The sequence below is a fragment of the Natator depressus genome, chromosome 1 (assembly GCF_965152275.1).
Source record: "Natator depressus isolate rNatDep1 chromosome 1, rNatDep2.hap1, whole genome shotgun sequence".
Taxonomy (NCBI): Eukaryota; Metazoa; Chordata; order Testudines; family Cheloniidae; genus Natator; species Natator depressus.
In genome coordinates this window covers 273,892,636-273,914,620 of record NC_134234.1, presented here as the reverse complement: position 1 = coordinate 273,914,620, position 21,985 = coordinate 273,892,636, and the positions used below count along the sequence as shown (strand labels likewise).

General features: G+C 44.0%; 1 protein-coding gene across 2 annotated transcripts in view; it reads left to right on the top strand.

The window, feature by feature from the left end:
- The window catches only part of TMTC2 (transmembrane O-mannosyltransferase targeting cadherins 2), a 361,794-nt gene that overhangs the window by 192,675 nt on the left and 147,134 nt on the right, over nt 1-21,985 (top strand). For both annotated transcript variants that reach the window (XM_074941959.1, XM_074941960.1), the window contains exon 3: nt 17,442-18,270. In XM_074941959.1, the coding sequence (XP_074798060.1) occupies nt 17,442-18,270 (829 nt within the window). The remainder of the gene's footprint in view (nt 1-17,441; nt 18,271-21,985) is intronic.

Genomic DNA, 21,985 nt, shown 5'->3' with positions numbered 1-21,985 from the left:
GCGTGTTAATGCCCTGCTCTGCAAGCACCTTTAATATTGCGTTAAACTCTACGCTATCGAAGGCCTTTTCATAGTCGACGAAAGCAATGCACAGCGGGAGTTTGTATTCCCTCACGCTTTCTAAGGGTAAATATATGGTTGATTGTGCTGAAATTTTTTTGAAATCCTGTCTGCTCTCTTGGCTGTTGTTCGTTATCACCTTTGTGAAGTGCTTGTAGATGTGAGAGAGCAGGCATATAGGGTGGTAGTTCTTAAGATTTTCTCGATCGCCCTTCTTGTGCAGCAGGATGGTATTGGACTCCTTCCAGCTTGATGGTATTTTTCCTTCTTCGAGATATCGACTAAATGTTAAAGCTAGGGCCTTTCAAAGATTTTCGCCTCCTGCAGAAATAATTTCTGACGTTATTCCATCTTTGCCTGGAGCTTTCCCCTTCTTCGTCTGCTGTAGTGCACTTCGGACTTCACTGACGATTATTGGGGGGATGCGTTTTTCTGACTCTTGGAGCGTTGGGAGAGGGACGTTGATTTTTGATTTGAACAGTTCTGTATAGAAGTCCTTGCAGACCTCCTCCATCCCTGCTCTGTCGATTACTGTCTCTCCGTCCTTGTTCTTCAATGCTGTTATGCTCAATCTATACTGCATCAGTTCCCGCTTGCATGTCCTGAGGCTCTTGCATGATTCAGCTGTTTTGAGGAGCTTTTCTTTCCGGAAGTTCTCAAAATTGTCCTTCAGTTTTCGCCATATAAGCTTGCACAGAATGGCGTACTCGAGGTTGTTATCCGAGCTCCTTTTCATGTTTCTCCGCTTCTCCAACAAGCTTTTCATGTCATTCAAGATTCTTCCCTTCACTTTCTTCAGCTTTTCAATTTCAGCTGCTTTTATAGCGAAGATACTATAATCCTCACCACACTTTTCTGTCTGGCTCCAGTCAAACCCAGAAATCGCTTTCTTCAGCTTTGCTTCATCGAATGTTTTCGGCGCTGTTTCCTGTTTGCCATCTGTAACGCTGCCTTTTCCACTGCTTCGTCGAAAATCAACTTTGCTCTAAGCAGCCGATGGTTACTACCAGTGTTGAAAGGCTGCACCACAGAGACGTCTTGAACGATGCACCTTTTATTGACTAAAATATAGTTGATTTCATTTTTGCTCTTATTGTTTGGCGTGATCCACATCCACCTTCTTGCGGTCTTCTTTTTGTACCAGGTGTTTGCCACGTACAGTTCTTTCGTTTCTGCCATCACTGCCAGCCTTTCTTCTCTTTCATTCCTTTCGCCGCTGCCGTATCTCCCTATGAACTTTTTGCCAGCTTTCCCTCGCCCGACCTCGGCATTGAAATCTCCTATCGTGACAGTGCAAGTGGACTTTTGCGCAAGGGCTCTTTTCAGCTCTCGGTAGAATTCTTCCACTTCTTCATCCTCACTTGCACTTGTGGGAGTGTAGGCCTAGATGACCTGGAGGGTAGCTTTTGGCTCCATTTGAAGATGCAGCACACCAATACGTGATGATATTAGATGGCATGATATGACACACAGTGAGGGTTGTCCTTTTCCATGTTGGCTGGGATGTAGAAGCTCTTTACACCAATATTCCACATGAGGATGGACTACAAGCTGTCAAGAACAGTATCCCTGATGAGGCCACGGCAAACCTGGTGGCTGAGCTTTGTGACTTTGTCCTCATCTACAACCATTTCAGATTTGAGGACAACTTATACCTTCAAGTCTGTGTCACTGCTATAGGTATCTGCATGGCCCCACGGTATGCCAACATTTTTATGGCTGACTTAGAACAATGCTTCCTCAGCTCTCGTCCCCTAGTGCCCCTCCTCTACTTGCACTACATTGATGACATCATCATCATATGGACGCACAGGAAGGGGGCCGTTGAAGAATTCCAACTGGATTTCAACAACTTCTACCCCACCACCAACCTCAGCCTAGACCAGTCCACGCAAGAGATCCACTTCCTGGACACTACCGTGCAAATAAGTGATGGTCACACAAACACCACCCTATACTGGAAACCTACTGACTGCTATACTTACCTACATGCCTCCAGCTTCCATCCAGGACATATCACACAATCCATTGTCTACAGCCAAGCCCTGAGATACAACCGAATTTGCTCCAATCCCTGAGACAGAGAAAAACACCTACAAGAGCTTTATCAAGCCTTCTTAAAACTACAGTACAACCTGGGGAAGTGAGGAAACAGATTGACAGAGCGAGACAGCTACCCAGAAATCACCTACTAGAGGACAGGCCCAACAAGGAAAATAACAGAAAACCACTGGCCATCACGTACAGCCCCCAGCTAAAACCTCTCCAGCACATTATCAACGATCTATAACCTATCCTGGAAAACAATCCCTGACTCTCACAGACCTTGGGAGGCAGGCCAGTCCTCGCTTACAGACAGCACCCCAACCTGAAGCAAATACTCACCAGCAACTACATACCACACCACAGAAACACTAACCCAGGAACCAATCCCTGTAGCAAACCTCGTTGCCTATTCTGTCCCCATATCTACTCTAGTGACACCATCAGAGGACCCAACCATATCGGCCACACCATCAGAGGCTCATTCACCTGCATGTCTACTAATGTTATATATGCCATCATGTGCCAGCAATGCCCCTCTGCCATGTACATTGACCAAACCGGACAGTCCCTACATAAAAGAAAAAATGGACACAAATCAGACATCGGGAATGGTAACATACAAAAGCCAGTGTGAGAACACTTCAGTCTTCCTGGACATTCTATAACAGATTTGAAAGTAGCTATGCTTGAACAAAAAAACTTCAGAAACAGACTTTAAAGGGAAACAGCAGAACTAAAGTTCATTTGCAAATTTAACACCATTAGTTTGGGCCTGAATAAGGACTGGGAATGGCTGGCTCATTACAAAAGCAGCTTTGTCTCTCCTGGAATTGACACCTCCTCATCTATTGTTGGGAGTGGACTACATCCACCCTGATCGAATTGGCCTTGTCAGCACTGGTTCTCCACTTTTGAGGTAACTCCCTTCTCTTCATGTGCCAGTATAATAATGCCTGCATCTGTAATTTTCACTCCATGCATCTGAAGAAGTGGTTTTTTTACCCACGAAAGCTTATGCCCAAATAAATCTGTTAGTCTTTAAGGTGTCACCGGACTCCTTGTTGTTTTTGTGGATACAGACTAACATGGCTACCCCCTGATACTTGGCACAGTGGTGTGATGCTGATTTACTACAGTGGAGCTATACCAATTTATACCAGCTGAAAAACTATATTATTTTTACAACAACCAGAAATGTGCATTTCACATGAGACATTGCGAGACATGGTTCCTGCTCTAAAGCACCTTCATTCTAAATTTTTGACGTAACAAAATGTGTATGGGTGATTTGTGGGAAGGGATGGGGCAAAAAGAGGTGTGGATTGCAATAATGCAATTACTTGATCAAATTAGGAACTCACACCTCTTGGTGGTTCTGCCAATTTGCTGTTCTTGTTAAATATAGAAAGATAAAAGAGATGAATATCATTAACTCATTCATTTTGGATGTCACAGAAGAGTTTCCAGGAAGATCAAAGTAGGGAGTGCATTGTATGCATAGGAAGTGGCATAAAAAAGTGTCAGAGATAATCAGTGGAGAAGGGGATAAATGGGGTTTTAAGTCAAATATCATTAGTGAGTGGAAGAGGGAGGGCATCACAAGCTAACAAACAAGGTCAAACGAGCATAGGAATGGATTTTTGTCATTTAAATTTGATAGGCTGGAGAAGAGGGGAGGCATTGGAGAGATTCCAAGTGTAGTGGTGTGATTGGACAGAGGGGCCAGGAAGGTGTTTTTAACAGTCACTCTTTGGATTAGCTGGAGGGAAGCAATATGAGTGTCAGTAAGGCAAAATAACAAGAGATTGCAGAAATCAAAAAGGAAATGTTCAGGGCACGGATGAGAGTTATATTTGTCAGGGCAGAAAAGATGTGAATGTTTCTACAAAGCATGTATTTGTTTTTGGTAAAGGAGTGAAAGGGGTTTCTGCAATCAAAACCACTAAAAATGCCTCTGGATAGCAGGCAGAGGAGACATTAAACCTGATCTAAATTTTCTTTCTAAAAGTGTTCTTTCTAAAGTGTTCATTTTCTTTTCCCAGATGAAAATGACTGGTTAGAGGATTTATGAGGGTGTCAAAATTTATGGCAGATGGGCTGGATTAGAACTCAGAAATACTGTAATCCAAATCTTTACTGCCAAGTATTACAGAGATCTCCTTCTGCTGGGCTACACTTAATACACAGTCAGAAGGAGCAAGCACTGTGGAGACTGAGAAGGATGAGTTGCTAGTGGAACTGCTTAGTCTGGCAGAGGTAGTTGAAAAACCTGAATTTCATTTTCTGCAAAAAAAAACTTCTAGGAGGAAGCTATTTATTTATTTTCGGGAAAATGCATCAACAGAATTTCCTGATCACCTACAGAAGATAGTTCGGAAAATGCTGATAAACCTTTGGTTTGGGTCAAAAAGTTTTAGATTGCAAATTTCTGACCAGCGCTGACTGTTTTATCATGAAGAGGAAAGGCCCTAGTGTGTCCCAGAAGCCAAATCAGATGGTTCATGGAAGTAAGTTTCTCATCTGAACGAACACTGGGATAAAATTGGTGGACGCTTCTAATTTGTGGGATGGAAGGTTAAAGTATTTTAGTGCTGAATCTTAGTGCAGCATTGTAAATCTGCAGTAGTGCCACTGAAGTCAATGACAGTTATGGTAGATGTCTATGGGATAACCCCAGCTACCAGTATGATACATATGTGATGTTGCTAAAAAGTCTGCCAACTTCTGAGAAGACCCAGGTCTGGAGTAGCACAGCAAAATAGTCTCTGGAAAGGAGTTCAGAAAGAATCATAGAATAACAGAGTTGGAAGGGACCTCTGCAGGCCATCTAGTCCAACCCCCTGTCCAGAGCAGGACCAATCCCAACTAAATCATCCCAGCCAGGGCTTTGTCAAGCTTGACCTTAAAAACTTCTAAGGAAGGGGATTCCACCACCTCCCTAGGTAACGCATTCCAGTGTTCCACCACCCTCGTAGTGAAAAAGTTTTTCCTAATATCCAACCTAAACCTCCCCCACTGCAACTTGAGACCATTACTCCTTGTCCTGTCATCTGCTATCACTGAGAATAGTCTAGATCCATCCTCTTTGGATCCACCTTTCAGGTAGTTAAAAGCAGCTATCAAATCCCCCCTCATTCTTCTCTTCCGTAGACTAAACAATCCCAGTTCCCTCAGCCTCTCCTCATAAGTCATGTGTTCCAGTCCCCTAATCATTTTTGTTGCCCTTCGCTGGACTCTCTCCAATTTATCCACATCCTTCTTGTAGTGTGGGGCCCAAAACTGGACACAGTACTCCAGATGAGGCCTCACCAATGTCGAATAGAGGGGAACGATCACGTCCCTCGATCTGCTGGCAATGCCCCTACTTATACACCCCAAAATGCCATTGGCCTTCTTGGCAACAAGGGCACACTGTTGACTCATATCCAGCTTCTTGTCCACTGTCACCCCTAGGTCCTTCTCTGCAGAACTGCTGCCTAGCCATTCGGTCCCTAGTCTGTAGTGGTGCATTGGATTCTTCCGTCCTAAGTGCAGGACTCTGCACTTGTCCTTGTTGAACCTCATCAGATTTCTTTTGGCCCAATCCTCCAATTTGTCTAGGTCCCTCTGTATCCTATCCCTACCCTCCAGCGTATCTACCACTCTTCCCAGTTTAGTGTCATCCGCAAACTTGCTGAGGGTGCAATCCACACCATCCTCCAGATCATTAATGAAGATATTGAACAAAACCGGCCCCAGGACCGACCCTTGGGGCACTCCGCTAGATACCGGCTGCCAACTAGACATGGAGCCATTGATTACTATCGTCTGTCTCTGATGCAGTAATGAGATGCCTTTTAAGTATAATTGTTTTCCCCCATCCCTATCCTTCAGTTTTCTGATTTCTCCTTATTTTAATTTTCCTTTCTCTTCCTTCAGTTTGTCTCATTTTGCCCTGTCATTCTTCCCACAAAACAGCTACGAAAAACAGTAACATGATGGTTATACAAGAATCCAGTCTAATTTATTTCTTCATTTGCCTATGTTTTATACAAAATTATTTTTTTCTTCAAAATATGAGGCAAGATGGAGAAAATGTAGATTATTTGACCTTTTAAAACACAACCACATTACTATTTGTTCACTGTTACTAAAGTTGTAAGAGTACAATTGTAACACAAGCAGTTTGCAATCTGTATGTATGGCACCGTTTAATATTCATAGTGTTGGATGGAATGTTCCTTGGCTTAAATATCCATCCCCTCCCTCCCCCCCCTTTTAATTTTAACTTTTTACATTAGTCTGGATTATTATACATAAACCACTTAGTTTTCTCCTTTTTCAGTGAAGTGTTTCTTTCTCTATTTCATCTCTTGTTCCACCCAATCCAACCTCCACAATTCCTGTGAGTTCCTTCCCATTATTAATTCTACCATACTATTGATCTTTCCTTCCCTTGTCCCTTCTGTTGTCTCTTCTCAAACACTTCCCTGTACTAAAGACTTCCTTTTTGCTGTCATTTAAAAAACCTTCTTTATTTTTAAATGTTATCAAGTAGATTTAATGTACAGTAATAAACCAAACAAATATACTAATATACTCCAGTGCAGAGAGCCTACCCCAAAGCCCTAGGTATCACTTAAGCCAGGGGTTCCCAAATTGGTTCGCGGCTTGTTCAGGGTAAGCCCCTGGTGGGCCGTGAGACGCTCTGTTTACTTGAGCGTCCGCAGGCATGGCCGTTTGCAGCTCCCAGTGGCTGCGGTTTGCTGTTCCCAGCCAATGGGAGCTGCCAGAAGCAGCGCGGGCCAGGAATGGCGAACTGCAGCCAGTGGGAGCTGCAAGCGGCCGTACCTGCGGACGCTCAGGTAAACAAAGTGTCTCACGGCCTGCCAGGGGCCTGCCAGGGCTTACCCTGAACAAGCTGCGAACCAAGTTTGGGAATCCTTGACTTAAGTATAAATGTACTGTACAGTGGATGTATACAGTTTGTGGGGGCCTAAGTCCTGAGGTAAATAGTGCCCTAAATTCATGACAAAATAGTAGAAATAGTAGTAGTTTGTTTTTGTATAGTGATTAGCTTTACAGGTGTTACTAATAGTAATCAGGTTTGTTTGTGGTAATGTCTAAGGGCCAACCAAGAATGGGGCCCCATTGTACTAGGCACTGCACACACACACTAAGAGCTAACTAGACAAGACAGCCATGATGGGGAAGGCGGTAGAACACACAAATAGAGTGAACAACGTGATGGTAGACAGGATGTTAGTTCAGTGACTTTTTTATTTGTGGATTTGTGTAGGAGGGAATAAGATAAATTGGGGGGAAAGGGATAAGAAAGGGTTAGGGGGACAGGGCAGGGGAGAAGAGGGTAAGAGGCGCAGGTGTGGAATGAAGCTGAGGTGAAGAGAGGGTTAGAGCAAACAGCCTATCAGCACAGGGCAGAGAAAATCCAGTCAAAACTATAAAAAGTTCTCAGTAGACTCATAGACTTTAAAGGTTAGAAGGGATCATCATGATCATCTAGTCTGACCTCCAGCGCATGCAGGCCACAGAACCTCACCCACCCACTCCTCTAATAGACCGATAAACTCTGGCTGAGTTACTGAAGTCTTCAAATAATTATTTAAAGACTAACTTACAAAGGGAATCCACCATTTACTTTAAACCAGCAAGTGATCCGGAGCTCATGCCGCAGAAGAAGGCAACCTCCCTGCCCCCTGCCAAGGTCTCTGCCAATCTGACCCAGGGGGAAATTCCATACCGACTCCAAATATGGTGATCAGTTGATCTTTGATCATGTTGGCAAGACCCATCAGCCAGACACCTCGGAAAGAATTCTGTGTGGTAACTCAGAGCCCTCCCCATTTAATGCCCCATCTCCAGTCGTTGGGGATTTTTGCTACTGGCGGTCTGAGATGGGCCACATGCCGATGTAGCATTCATGCAAGGTTCATGCACTTGGCAACATTCAGGGCACACCCGGAGTGTTGTGTAGGAGCAGTGCACACACGGCTCCTCTCAAGGGCATGAACCTTGGAATCTCGCCCAGATGTCATGAACCGTGGGAAGCTTCCCCGGACTGGGCTCAAGGCCCGAGAGCAAGGAATGCGGTAGATAGAAATTGGTAAATAAGAATATTATACAAAGCCAGTGTATTCCTTTTATCTGTTGGAGTATGTAATGCGCGGGGGGAGAGAGAGAAATAAAGGAGAGGGTGGAAAAGCTGACAGGCAGACCAGCCCGTCGGCAGACCAGCCTGCTTGCTTGCTTAAAGCTTCTCCTGTCTTGTATTTGAACCGCAACATGCCATTGTACGCAATCTTCTCATACCGTCCCCTCCATAAACTTATCAAGCTCAGTCTTGAAGCCAGTTGGGTTTTTTGCCCCCTCTCCCCTTGGAGGGCTGTTCCTGAACTTCATTATTCTGATGGTTAAAAACCTTCATCTAATTTCATTCCTAAACCTGTTGGTGGCCAGATTATATCCATTTGTTCTTGTGTCAACATCAGCACTTAACTCCAATAACTCCTCTCCCTCCCTGGTATTTATCCCTGTGATGTATTTATACAGAGCAATCATATCTTCCCCTCAGCCTTCATTTGGTTAGGCTAAACAAGCCAAGCTCCTTGAGTCTCCTCTCGTAAGGTACGTTTTCCATTCCTCTGATCATCCTAGGTAGCCCTTCTCTGCACCTGTCCCAGTTTGAATTAATCTTTCTTAAACATGAGAGACCAGAATTGCACATGGTTCAGGATGAGGTCTGAGTGTCCAAAAGTCCCTGCTTTGGCTACTTCTGCTCCTACCTGCTGGAGTCGGTGGCTGACTCCTCTGCAGTTTTTCCCCAACACTAAAAGGTGGTAGTTGTGGCAGGAGGGAGGCATGTGGCTCTCCCTCCCCCCCATGCGGGGGGTGTCCCTGCACAATTCTGGGTTGGGGGGGGTGCCTGGAGGGAGATATGGCCCTCTTAGTAGGAGACATTGCACTAACAGCATATAGTTATCCTAAAAGTAATCACAGCATAGTTTAGGTTAGGGCTGTCAAGCGATTTATCGAGCTATTAAAAAAAGTAACCATGATTAATCACACTGTTAAATAACCATGAATACTATTTATTTTAAATATTTTGTGTACTACATTTTCAAATATATTAATTTCAATTACAACATAGAATACAAAGTGTGTAGTGCTCACTTTATATTTTTCAGTTTACAAGTATCTGCACTGTAAAAAAATTGTATTTTTAATTCACCTCATATAAGTACTTTAGTGCAATGTTTTTATCAAGAAAGTTGAACTTACAAAAGTAGAATTATGTAAAAAAACCTGCATTCAAAAATAAAACAATGTAAAACTTTAGAGCCTACAAGTCCACTCAGTCCTACTTCTTGCTCAGCCAATCACTCAGACAAACAGGGTTGGTTACAATTTGCAAGAGGTAATGCTGTCTGCTTCTTGTTTACAGTATCACCTGAAAGTGAGAACATGCGTTCTTCTTCGAGTGGTGTCCCTGTGGGTGCTCCACTCTAGGTGTCGGTACGTCCCTGCGCCGGAGATCGGAGATTTCTCGCAGCAGTACTTGGTTGGGAGAAGGGCGGGCACAGGAGTCGTCTCGTGCAACCGTTGTCACCTCCTGGAGCGCGCGCTCCCCCGACCGTCCCTCAGTTCCTTCTCAACCATCCTCAGCTGCAGACAGAGCTCCATGGTAGTGCTCTCTTTGATACTTTCTGGGGGTTGGGGGGGAGTTTCAAGTTACATAGGAACTTCTTTTTAGTCTACACTTTGTTACATTGTTTAGTTACTCTTAGTGTATACATAGTTATTCTTAGAGGTCCCCCCCCCCCCAAAAAAAAAAAAGAGAGAGAAGAAGGAAGAAGACTTTCTCTCCTTTACTCCCCGTTTGGGAACAGTTTCTACAGTTTATCATTACAGTTAACCGTTATCTCTCGAGACATGGGATAACTGCCGTCATGCTGGGCTCCACAGGATTTAAAAAGTGTGACTCATGCCGTGAACTGATGCCGGTCTCTGACGGCCACACATTCTGCATTCGCTGTCTGGGAGAAACTCATATCTCCCAGAAATGCATACATTGCACCAACTTAACAACAAGGGCAAGACGTGACAGGGATCTCTGCTTGAAAATGCTTCTGCTGGAGAAGTCCCTCCAGCCTCCGCAAGAGACGTCCTCTGGGGAGTTTCATAAACAGAGATCCCTGAGCTCTTATAAGGCTCCGACTTCCAAAACTATCAGGAAGTGAGCCTTGACCTCTCCAGCAAGAGTCTCTCAGACAAAGAGAGCTTCCCCAGTGAGGTCTTTACCCTCAGTTCTCCACTCATCCAGAGTGAGCACTTACGAGGCACCCGGCTCCTCCGGCACCATCCCTCAGCGGACCCCTGCTGAGCCCCAACGCGTGGCACCGGAGTTGAGATGTCAAGTCTCCTCCACGGCACCGAGTACCCCAGTGCAGAGCACGGCACAGGCAGTGGCACTGCGACCAATGCTGCCGCCACCGCCACCGACTTAAGACTTGCTACCGCCTAACAAGCCGAATCCAGCACCGGTCGGCGCTCCAACGGTCAACCGCAACCCCAAGGGGGGACCAGCGCAACTCCTGCATCCTGCTGACACAGCAGTTTCTTTGGCACCGCAGTCACCAGTGCTCAGCACCAAACACTCCCCGAGCTACATAGCATGTACCATCCTTCATCTCCTGCACCACTTTCTATGCATACTAGCGAGGAAGGAGACGTGCAGGACAATGGCTTCTCCTCTCAACGTTCATCCCCATCACAGAGGAGACCTACATGGAATGCTGTGAAGCCTATGCCTCATCCCTCCAATCATTCACAGCCCTAGTATGCACTGCACAGCACTGGCCTTACCCCATGCAATGGCCACAATGGGGTCCTTGGCCCACATACCAGAACCCCTATTCTGGTCCCCTTTCCCCAGCAACAAGAGGTTCTAGAGTACACCCATCATTACCACATAGAGAAACCTCTGACCCTCCTGAGACAGAGATAGAAGAGGAAGAGATACTATCTCAGGCAGACCTGGATGATTCACCACCTACCCCACATCCATCTTCTGCACCAGACAAAGTGGTGACGCCATCTACCCCACGACACCAGATGACCTGAAACAGTTCCAAGAACTCTTCAAAAGAGTAGCAAACAGCCAAGAAATTGCCTTACATGAGGTGCAGGAGAATCGTAAGTTGTTAAAAATCTTACAACTGGCATCATCGACCGGATTGGCCTTCCCGCTGATACCACTGATCCCACAGGTCATCTGCAAGATATGACCCGACAGAGCATATATGATTCTCATTGTCCCCACATGGCCCAGATAGACTTAGTTTCCATACCTCTCATGTCCAGCAGTCTGTGCCCCACAGCCGTTGCCTTTCTGAACGGACCTCCTGTCCCAGAAAAAGGGTCTGATGCTCCATCCAGACCCAGCGAAACTCCATCTCAAAGCGTGTCTCCTCTCTGGTTCCAACATGGGGAATTGAACTGTTCAGAGAAAGTAAAACAGGTATTACTAAATAGCCGTCGCCTCACCACTAGAAATACTTACCACCACAGGTGGAGAAGATTCTTCCTTTGGTGTCAGCAAAAACAGCTGGATGCAACCAAGGCGCCTCTATCTATGATCCTAGACTACCTACTAGAACTGAAGGAAATGGGGTTAGCTATAAGCTCTATTAAAGTACACCTCGCTGCCATTACAGCCCTCCACGCACAGATAGAAGGGGCTTCAATATTCGCTCACCCGATTACACGGCGCTTTCTAGCAGGTATACAGAACATGTACCCAGAAGTATGCCAACCTGCACCACCATGGGATCTCAGTCTTGTGCTCAAATGTCTCACAAGACCACCTTTCAAATCTCTAGTAACCTGCTCGCTCCTTCATATGTCAATGAAGGTTGCATTTCTAGTGGCAATCACGTCTGCCAGCCATGTCAGTGAAATAGCAGCACTGATGGCTGAACCACCGTACACTGTATTTACCAAAGACAAAATTATGTTACGTCCTCACCCAAAATTCTTGCCTAAAGTGGCTAAAATTTTCATATTAACCAAACCATACACTTACCTGCCTTCTATCCCAAGCCACATAACGACTCTCGAGAAGCAACGTTGCACATGCTAGATGTCAGATGGGCCGTAGCCTTCTACTTGGACAGAACTAAACCATTCCGCAAGTCACCAAGACTATTCGTCTCTACAGTATTGACCCAGAGACTCTCCAAATGGGTCTCTACCTGTATTCAAACTTGCTACCACCTGCATCACAAAGAACCCCCCATGGACATCAGATCCCACTCAATGTGAGCCATGGCGACATCAATTGCATTCTTGAACAATGTTCCCTTAATAGATATTTGTAGAGCTGCAACCTGGTCATCAGAGCACACTTTTGCAAAGCATTATGCTATCACCCAAGGCCTTGTCTCAGACTCTGTTGTTGGCCTTACAGTGCTCTCATCACAAACTTATACATAATTCCGAACCCCTTCCACTCCTGGTGGGGTACTGCTCTACCAGCACCTAGATTGGGCACCCACAGGGACACCACTCAAAGAAGAAGTTACTCACCTTGTGCAGTAATGATGGTTCTTGGAGATGTGTGTCCTTGTGGGTACTCCACTACCCACCCTCCTCCCCTCTACTTCGGAGTTCACACAGCCGAGCTCTGTGGTAGAGAAGGAATGGAGGGACGGTCGGGGGAGCACACGCTACAGGAGGTGCCAACGGCTGCACGAGACAACTCCTGTGCGCGCCCTTCCTCCAACCGAGTATTGCTGCGAGAAATCTCCAATCTCTGGCGCAGGGACGCACCGACACCTAGAGTGGAGCACCCACAGGGACACACATCTCAAAGAACCATCGTTACTGTACAAGGTGAGTAACTTCTTCTTCACATGGCACTGTTGTAGCTGGTGTTGCAAGATATTTACATGCCAGATGCGCTAAAGATTCATATGACCCTTCATGTTTCAACCACCATTCCAGAGGACATACTTCCATGCTGATGATGGGTTCTGCCTGATAACGATCCAAAGCAGTGTGGACTGATGCATGTTCATTTACATCATCTGAGCCAGATGCCACCAGCAAAAGGTTGATATTCTTTTTTGGTGGTTTGAGTTCTGTAGTTTCCTCATTGAAGTGTTGCTTTTTAAGACTTCTAAAAACATGCTCCACCCATTGTCCTTCTCAGATTTTGGACAGCGCTTCAGATTCTTAAACCTTGGGTTGAGTGCTGTAGCTGGTTTTTTTTAGAAATCTCATATCGGTACCTTCTCTGCGTTTTGTCAAATCTGCTATGAAAGTGTTCTTAAAATGAACATGTTATAGCAGTCTCGGATGATGACCCAGCACATTAAATATATGCAGAATGCAGGTAAAACAGAGCAGGAGACATACAATTCTTCCCCAAGGAGTTCAGTCACATATTCAATTAACACATTATTTTTTTAATGTGTATCATCAGCATGGAAGCATGTCTTCTGGAATAGTGGCTAAAGCATAGAAGGGGCATACAAATGTTTAGCGTATCTGGCATGTAAATACCTTTCAATGCCGGCTACAAAAGTGCCATGCAAATGCCTGTTCTCACTTTCAGGTGACATTGTAAATAAGAAGCAGGCAGCAGTATCTCCTGCAAATGTAAACAAACTAGTTTGTCTGAGTGATTGCCTGAACAAGAAGTAGGACTGAGTGGACTTGCAGGCGCTAAAGTTTTACACTGTTTTGGTTTTGAATGCAGTTATGTAAAAAAAATATATCTGCATTTGTAAGTTACACTTTCATGATAAAGAGATTGCACTTCAGTACTTGTATGAGGTGAATTGAAAAAATACTATTTCTTTTGTTTATCATTTTTACAGTGCAAATATTTGTAATAAAAATAGTATTAAGTGAGTACTGTGCACTTTGTATTCTGTGTTGTAATTAAAATCAATATTAAAAATGAAGAACATCAAAAATATTTAATACATTTCAATTGGTATTCTATTGTTATAAATGCGATTAATTGCAATTATTTTTTTGAGTAAATTGCGTGAGTTAACTGCGATTAATTGACGGCCCTAGTTTAGATGTAAAGGTTACTTACAAAATAGAGTTTAGAGGAAGGGAGAGTTTTTGCACTCTTGCCGTTTTGTGATGTATGAATAAGACCTGAAAGTTTTTTTTGGAGATGGTGGGGGTGGTTCTGCTTCTCTTATCTTAAATATAAAGAATTTCAAACCTACTTTTCACTGGTTTGTTGGGGGAGTCTCAGAAATTTGGACTTAACTGAAGGAGGTCAGTTGTGGGACTTAAGGGAGATTTCCCCTCAGTTGTTTTAGTTAAATAGGTATTAAGAAAACAAACAATACAACAAAGCAGTCCCAAAAATCTGAGAGCTCATTTTCCCCCTCAGTCAAGTTTCACTAGCTTAGTACTTGGGATGTCTTAATCTTGCTAGTTCTTTAGTCTTCAGTATAGACATGACCGGAATTTCTAATTCAAAAATAAGCAGCACACCCTCCTCTCCCAACCTATTCTTTTTTTAAAAAAAAAATGCAAAGCCTTGCAGTCCTCCTTTATACTTCATAAGAGAGCAAAAAGGGCACAAACCCAATTTACTTTCCCCTTTTGTAGGTCACTTTAAGAATTGAGAGTTGGCTGTGCACACAGTCCATAGAAAAAGAGTTCCAACGTATCTGAGCCTAAGGAGGAAAAGTATGCGGTTTTACAGAGGGAAATGATAGTGGATGAACGGACAAATCAGAAGCTGAACACCCAATTACAAGTGAGGGGCATAAATGAAAGCACCACCCTATAAATGCAACGAAGCTGGGATTTGAAAAGCTTTGTTAATAAAATATAGACTCAATTTTCAGTTCTAGTGATAACCAGTCCAACCACCTAAGTAAAAGCATAATATGAGTGCGAAGAGGATAAGATTCTACTACTCATTTGATGTGTTATCTAGATGGCAGATAAAAAGTAGGCTATTACAGTAGGGTAGCCTGGGAATAAATAAATCATAAAGTGTAGACCTATATTTTGATCTCTGCTGAACTTGCTGATTTCTAGAGAGATTAAATAGATAAAGTCTAATATATCCAGGATGGACAGGGAAATATATGGACTCAAAAGAGACTTTGGAATTCTTCAGAGTTGAAGCAGTATTTTTAAGTGGGAGTAACTGATCTCAAATACAGGAACTAGTATGGTATAAAATAATCCGTTTATTCCCTGCTAAAGCCTCCATTTCCTCCCTGGGTGAATTTATCTATGTTACATGAAATATTCTTGGATAGGCATTCTTGGATAGGCAACCTAAATAAATCTTTAAAAAGAAATAAAAATCTGCATGTGATTAACAGATATGTGATGATGATGATCAAAACCATGTCATATAAGAAGGGGTCCAGTAGCCTGTAGATATACAGAAACTGTAAACAATAGGCCCCAAACTAAGCCCTGCAAATACCTATGGTTCATGAGATCAAGGGAACGTTTCCCCAGAAAGAACAAGAGTGAACTATTTGAAAGATGTAAGACCATGTGAAATCCTGAATACCAAACAGCCAGGGCACAACAAGGGTATGAATACATAGCATTAAATACGGAGAGTACATTCTAACAAAATTAAAATGACACTATTATAGTCATGGAAAATGACATCAAAATCCCTACAGAACATCTGGAATTATTTAGCTAACAAGAAGTTCCTTAACAAAGACTCCGAATTAGAGCAGTGTGAACAACAGATTTTTTTGGTTCAGTGACCAACCCAAAAATGTAATAAATAAACAAACAGTTTGTTTTGGATTGATTTAAAATGAAAAATCTTCTGAATTTTTTGTCACCTAAAAAAGTAAAATCACATTTTGGGTTGAATGCAGTGTTATGTTTTTCCTGAAATGAAATGCTTTGTTTCATTTTTTGAGGTTTTTACTTTCTAAAATGAAATAAAGTAAAATTCAGAACAAATTTTGAATCAGAATTGAAATGTTTCATTTCACAGATGTCAAAATGAAACATTTTGACTTTTACTTTGGGGAGTTTTTGACTGAAACAATTTGGCAAATTTGACACAAATTTGTAAAATATTTGTCAATCCAAATCTGCAATTTTGAAGTACAGTTTAGTCTGAAAATTTTTGCCTAGCTAGCTCTGGTTATAAATAGATCACTGTTCTATTTTTAATTTTTAAAATTCATTTATTTTAGCTGTGTTGGATACACTAAGAGCTCCATCTTGTTTTCTGAGGCAATAGTACTCTTACCGCATATACTTCATGGGGCTCACATTTCTAAGCAGTGAAGTAGACAGTTCCAAATGACCTTTCAGTAAATCAGTTTCCACTGAATCATCAGCCCTAAACACAAACTGATATGTGTCAAACTAGTAATGTGTCTGTTATATTGGTTCTGTGCCACAGTAACTCCATTGAAGAAGACAGAATTGCACCAGCATAAAATCAACATAAAGTAAAGCGTCACCTAAAAATATGGCAAAATCTGGCTGATAACATACTCGGGTGAGTTCAGGAATGGGGAAGAGATGAATCATTCAAACCCATTCACCTTTTACAACACTGATTTGAATGCTGTGCGCCTCATCTAGTGGCTGTTAGGCGTGAGTTGGTGACTTCAGTTCAGTTCCTAAAACACAGGTGTCCACGTTTCAAACAACGTCGTCGCAAAGTGACTCCGTTTGTAGCAGTCTCAGTTGAGACACCAAATATGAAATCTGAGACTCTCGTATCCTTGCAAACTCCCTTCACTTTTTCCAGATGAAGTACACTGGGGAAACTTGCACTGGATAAACTTCCAATTTCCAGTGCTGTTGGGACAGCACCTTTCACAAGCTGTAAATTCAATTATTATCAATAATGAGGACAGCACAGTAAATATGTAGCCACAAACAGGAGCAAAGAATGAGTAAAAATAAATAAATGAATAAACTTGAATCCCACAGAATATTTCTCCAGGGTAGGATAATCAAAGTATAACACAGCAACTCTGGGGGGTCATTGGTAATAGGGATTGAACTCACCACCTCTGGATCTAGAAGTATGAGCCTCTACTGACTGAGTTAAAAACATCCAGCTCTTAATAGTTTACAGGTTGTAGCACACTCTCAAATCTCTGTGGTTCATATGCTAAAAAGGCACAGAGAGCCCCATGGTGCATGTGTGGGAAACTAAAGCACACTAAAAATAATCCCAACTCTGATATGTCATGTTCTCTTTGTACTTTACAAAGTGGTTTCAGCACTCATCATTATGAATTAAAGTCTGTGATGTTAATTTTTATTGATGAATCTTTCTTTATTTTTGGTTTCAGAGGAAGAATTTGTCCCTTTTCTTCAGCATTGGTTTATTGACTTTCTGGGGGACTGCACTGCTGGGTGTCCGCTTGTACTGGATGGGCAACAAGCCACCAAGTTTTTCCAACTCTGACAACCCAGCAGCTGACTCAGACAGTTTTCTTACACGCACTCTGACCTTTTTTTACTTACCGACCAAGAACCTCTGGCTGTTGCTGTGCCCGGACACCCTCAGCTTTGACTGGTCTATGGATGCTGTGCCTCTTCTTAAAACAGCCAGTGACTGGAGGAATCTACACACTGTGGCCTTCTATGCTGGACTTCTCCTCCTTGCCTACTCTAGCTTGAAGAGTTCCAGCAATAAGAGAGAATGCAATGGGAAAACTGTAATGAATGGCAAGCAGAATACTAATGGGCATAGCTGCCACTCAGACATGGAGTACAAGAGTTTGGAGCTGAAGTCCAGCTTTGCTTCAAAAGAAGAGAATGGCATAAAAAAACATGTAATCCAGAGACCTCAGCTTCCTTCAACTGAGAACATTGTACTTCTGTCTCTGTCTTTGTTAATAGTGCCCTTTGTTCCTGCCACAAACCTATTTTTCTATGTAGGCTTTGTAATAGCAGAGCGTGTACTCTATATTCCTAGTATGGGCTTCTGCCTGCTGATTACAGTGGGTGCCAGGTCCCTTTATGTCAAAGCCCAAAAGCGCTTTCTGAAGAACTTGATTTTTTATGCCACTGCTGCATTAATTCTTTTCTATGGACTCAAGACTGTTGTCAGGAATGGGGACTGGCAGAATGAGGAGATGCTGTATAGGTCAGGGATAAAAGTAAACCCAGCTAAAGGTAATACACTTACCATGGTGAATGTTTTGTTCCTGCCTGTCTGTGACTGTCTTTTCTTTCTAGGTTTATCAGCTGTGTTTAGAGAAGATACATTTCAGAAATGTATATTAGGTGCAGTAATGCACACATTGGTACAGGAAAAAGAAGGCAAAGCAGGAATCATTTTGATTAGGTATCACAGATTTGATATTAACATGCAGAAAATTTGGGGAAAAACAAGGTAAGAAGATACTTTATTTAATAATCTGTGTTCTGTTTTTTGGAATTAAAGATGAAACATTGGCATTACAGACTCTGCCCAGTAATTTCCATTACCTGGTATCTGTTCTCCCTGATAGACCTCCTTTGGTGACTTTGCTATTGGACATGAACAGGAAATATGAGAAATAATCAAAGAGAACTTGAGGGAAGCTCTGCTTTTAAATTTTAAATGATGTAGGTAACACTGATACCACATAACATAGCTGGGTTTGGGTTATTCAAACCGACAGGTGACTGTAGCCCATATTTCCAAGCACTATGCAGGGTTTTAGCCAAACAGGCATACCTTAATGTGTTAATGCTTTAAAGGCATTATGTGAGAGACAAGGTGGGTGAGGTAACATCTTTAATTAGGCCAACTTCCGTTGGTGAGAGACAAGCTTTCAAGCTTACAGACAGTTCTTCTTCAGCTCTGCGTAAGCTCAAAACCTTGTGTCTCTGACCTAAAGAAGTTTGTCCAATATATTACCTCACCCATCTTGTCTCTCTAATATCTTGGACCAACACGACTACAACGATACTGCGTTAAAGCATGTGTCAGATATTTGAAGTGTCACGGGGCGCAGACTCACCGGTGGCGCCTCCTGCTTGTTGTCCTTGGGAATTAGCGTTCCAGCCTCCGCAGCGCCCTCTTCAGGCCAGTGTCTCGCCTTACTGCTGGTTCCTGTGTCCCTTCCAGGACCCCAGTGCCCCTTTCACTGGGTGCTGCCTCCTGGCAGTACCCCACAGTTCTGGGTCTCCCCCTTCCAGGGGAACCCCCCCACCCACTATCCCTACCTCGCCTCAGTCGTAGGCTCCTGCCAGTCACCAGCTAGCTCCCGCGCCCTGGGGCAGACTGCAGTATGAGCCACTCATCACAGGCAAGGTTGGGTTTGGACCTGCTGCCTCTGCCTACTCGTGGCTGCCCATGCAACCCCTGTACCTAATAGATCTTACCAGGCCTGCAGCCTGGGGCTTTCCCAGGCCGGAGCTCCCAGGCTCCCTTGGCCTTTCCCCAGCCCTGCTCCAAACTAGGTCCTCTATTCAGGTCTCTGCAGCCAGGTCCCTCCCTTTCAGAGCTAGAGAGAGAGTCTTCTGGGTCTCTGGCCCACAGCCTTCCCCAATCAGCCCTGCTGCCTTCCTTCTACAACAGCCCTCTCCCAGGGCTATCTGAAACCCCTCTGGGCCCGAGCGGGTGTCCACCCTGCTACATGAAGCAATAGAAAAGTACCTCACATTAAGCCTGCTTTATTTACAGGCCAATGGACTTAGAAGGGGTCTATTGATTGATTGATTTTTTATGTGTGTTATGAAAAAAACTAAACAGCATTTTAACTTTTTTCACTTAGTAGTGTCCTAGAGTACTCTGCTCAACAGCTCATCACATGATGCTGAATCAGTAGTTGATGCTGACCAACCTGTGCTTTGGGTAAGAGCAGGGGTAGGCAAACTTTTTGGCCTGAGGGCCACATCGGGTTTCCAAAATTGTATGGAGGGCCAGTTAGGGGAGGCTGTGCCTCCACAAACAGCCAGGCATGGCCCGGCCCCCAACCCCTATCCAACCCCCCCTGCTTCTTGCCCCTGATGGCCCTCCCCCCCCCCCGGGACTCCTGCCCCATCCAACCACCCATTCTCCCTGTCCCCTGACCACCCCTGGAACCCCTGCCCCTGACTGCCCCCCCCCCCGCCGCCCCATCTAACCCTCCCTCTCCTTCCTGACTGCCTCCCTGGGACCCCTGTGCCCATTCAACTCCCCCTGTTCCCCGTCCCCGACTGCCCCGAACCCTATCCACACCCCCGCCCCTTGATCACCCCCTCAAACTCCGTTGCCCTCTGTCCAATCCCCCCTGCCCCCTTACCGCGCTGCCTAGAGCACCGGTGGCTGGCGGCATGACAGCCGAGCCACCCAGCTGGAGCCAGCCACACCACCGCGCAGCACAGAGCACTGGGTCAGGCTGGGCTCTGCAGCTGCGCTGCACCGCCCAGAGCATTGCTCCAGCAGAGCAGTGAGCTGAGGTGCGGGGGAGGGGGGACAGCAGGGAAGGGGCCGGTCAGGAGGGTCCCGCGTGCCAGATGTGGCCCGTGGGCCTTAGTTTGCCCACCTCTGGGTAAGATAAGAGTGCAATGCTACAGTCTAGCTACTATGATAATAAATGGTAAATGCAGATGTCAGTGTAAGCTGAAAGTCAAGGCGGGAGAATAAAAGCAGTATGCCTTACAAAACAGTATTTAAGTTACTTGTCATTTGTAGGCCTAATTTTCTAATGTTTTCTTCATATTTCTGTAGCCTGGGAGTAAAATATATAAAGTTATACAGTAAGTGACTTTGTGTTAACAGTGTCAATGACAAGCACATCCCATTTTCTAACTTTATTTTGCAAAACTGATTCATAGATGCAACAGACATTGAAGAAAAATAAAGTAGGTGAATGGCCAGATAGTAAATAATCCTCATTGCAGTGCACATACATTCCAGTGTTCTGGTTGTCAATATAAGATAGACAGCAAAGATTAGTCTTCCTTGAAAAGAAAAGACTACGCCCTCGTTTGACAAGGTGATTTCCGATGCTCTTATATCTCACTGTTAGTTCTGTCCCTAATGGAGGTTCCCTGAAGGTCAGTGATTGTGTAGTAGCTATCCCTTAGTCTTGGACTAGTTTCTCTGATGGGGTTTTCCTTGCCACTCTTAAGTGCTGCTCCAGTGAGAAGCTTGGTTGGTAGAGGTGGTGCTAGAAATGGTGCATTAGGCAGTTCCCGAAGACAAACTATGCTAATTTTATTATTCACCTTTATACTGGGGGATAGATATTTAGAGTATGTCTATACTACAGCTGGTGGCTTGCCTCCTGGCCTGGATAGGCAGACTCATGCTAGATCTGCTCAAGCTAGAGCACAGAAATAGCAGTCTGGATGTTTCAGCATGGACAGCAGCTCAAAGTAACTGCCTGAGTCCAAGCCCTCCCAAACCCTTTGATCCGAGCTCAGGTGGCTAGCCTGAGCTTCCACAAGACCCACGCTGCTTTTTTTAAGCGCTATCTTGAGCATGAGTCTGTCTGTTCAGGCCAGGACTTATCCTCTGAGATTTAAGGCAATATGACTACCTGGTTTCTAACCTTACAAGCAGACTGCATTTTCACATATTTTAGAAGATGTTAGGAGACAGTTCACCAATTTAGTAATATAGACATGGTGGAACTGATTGGAAATCTCCCTAAAATAGCTATGTACTAAATATTTACTACTCCATATGTGTCATAAATCACATCATTTGCTGAAAACTCCCAGAAACTATGCCATATTGCCCAAGCTCTGTTCATTGTACTGGAAAATTCCTAGACTTGGAGTATTCTAATTTATTTGATATTTCTTATGCTATTCAGGCAATCAAGACTGGGCTGGACTGCCAACTCAAAGAAATCAACAATCCAAACTTCTTCCCATTATTTAATGACTAACATAAAATATAATTTATTAT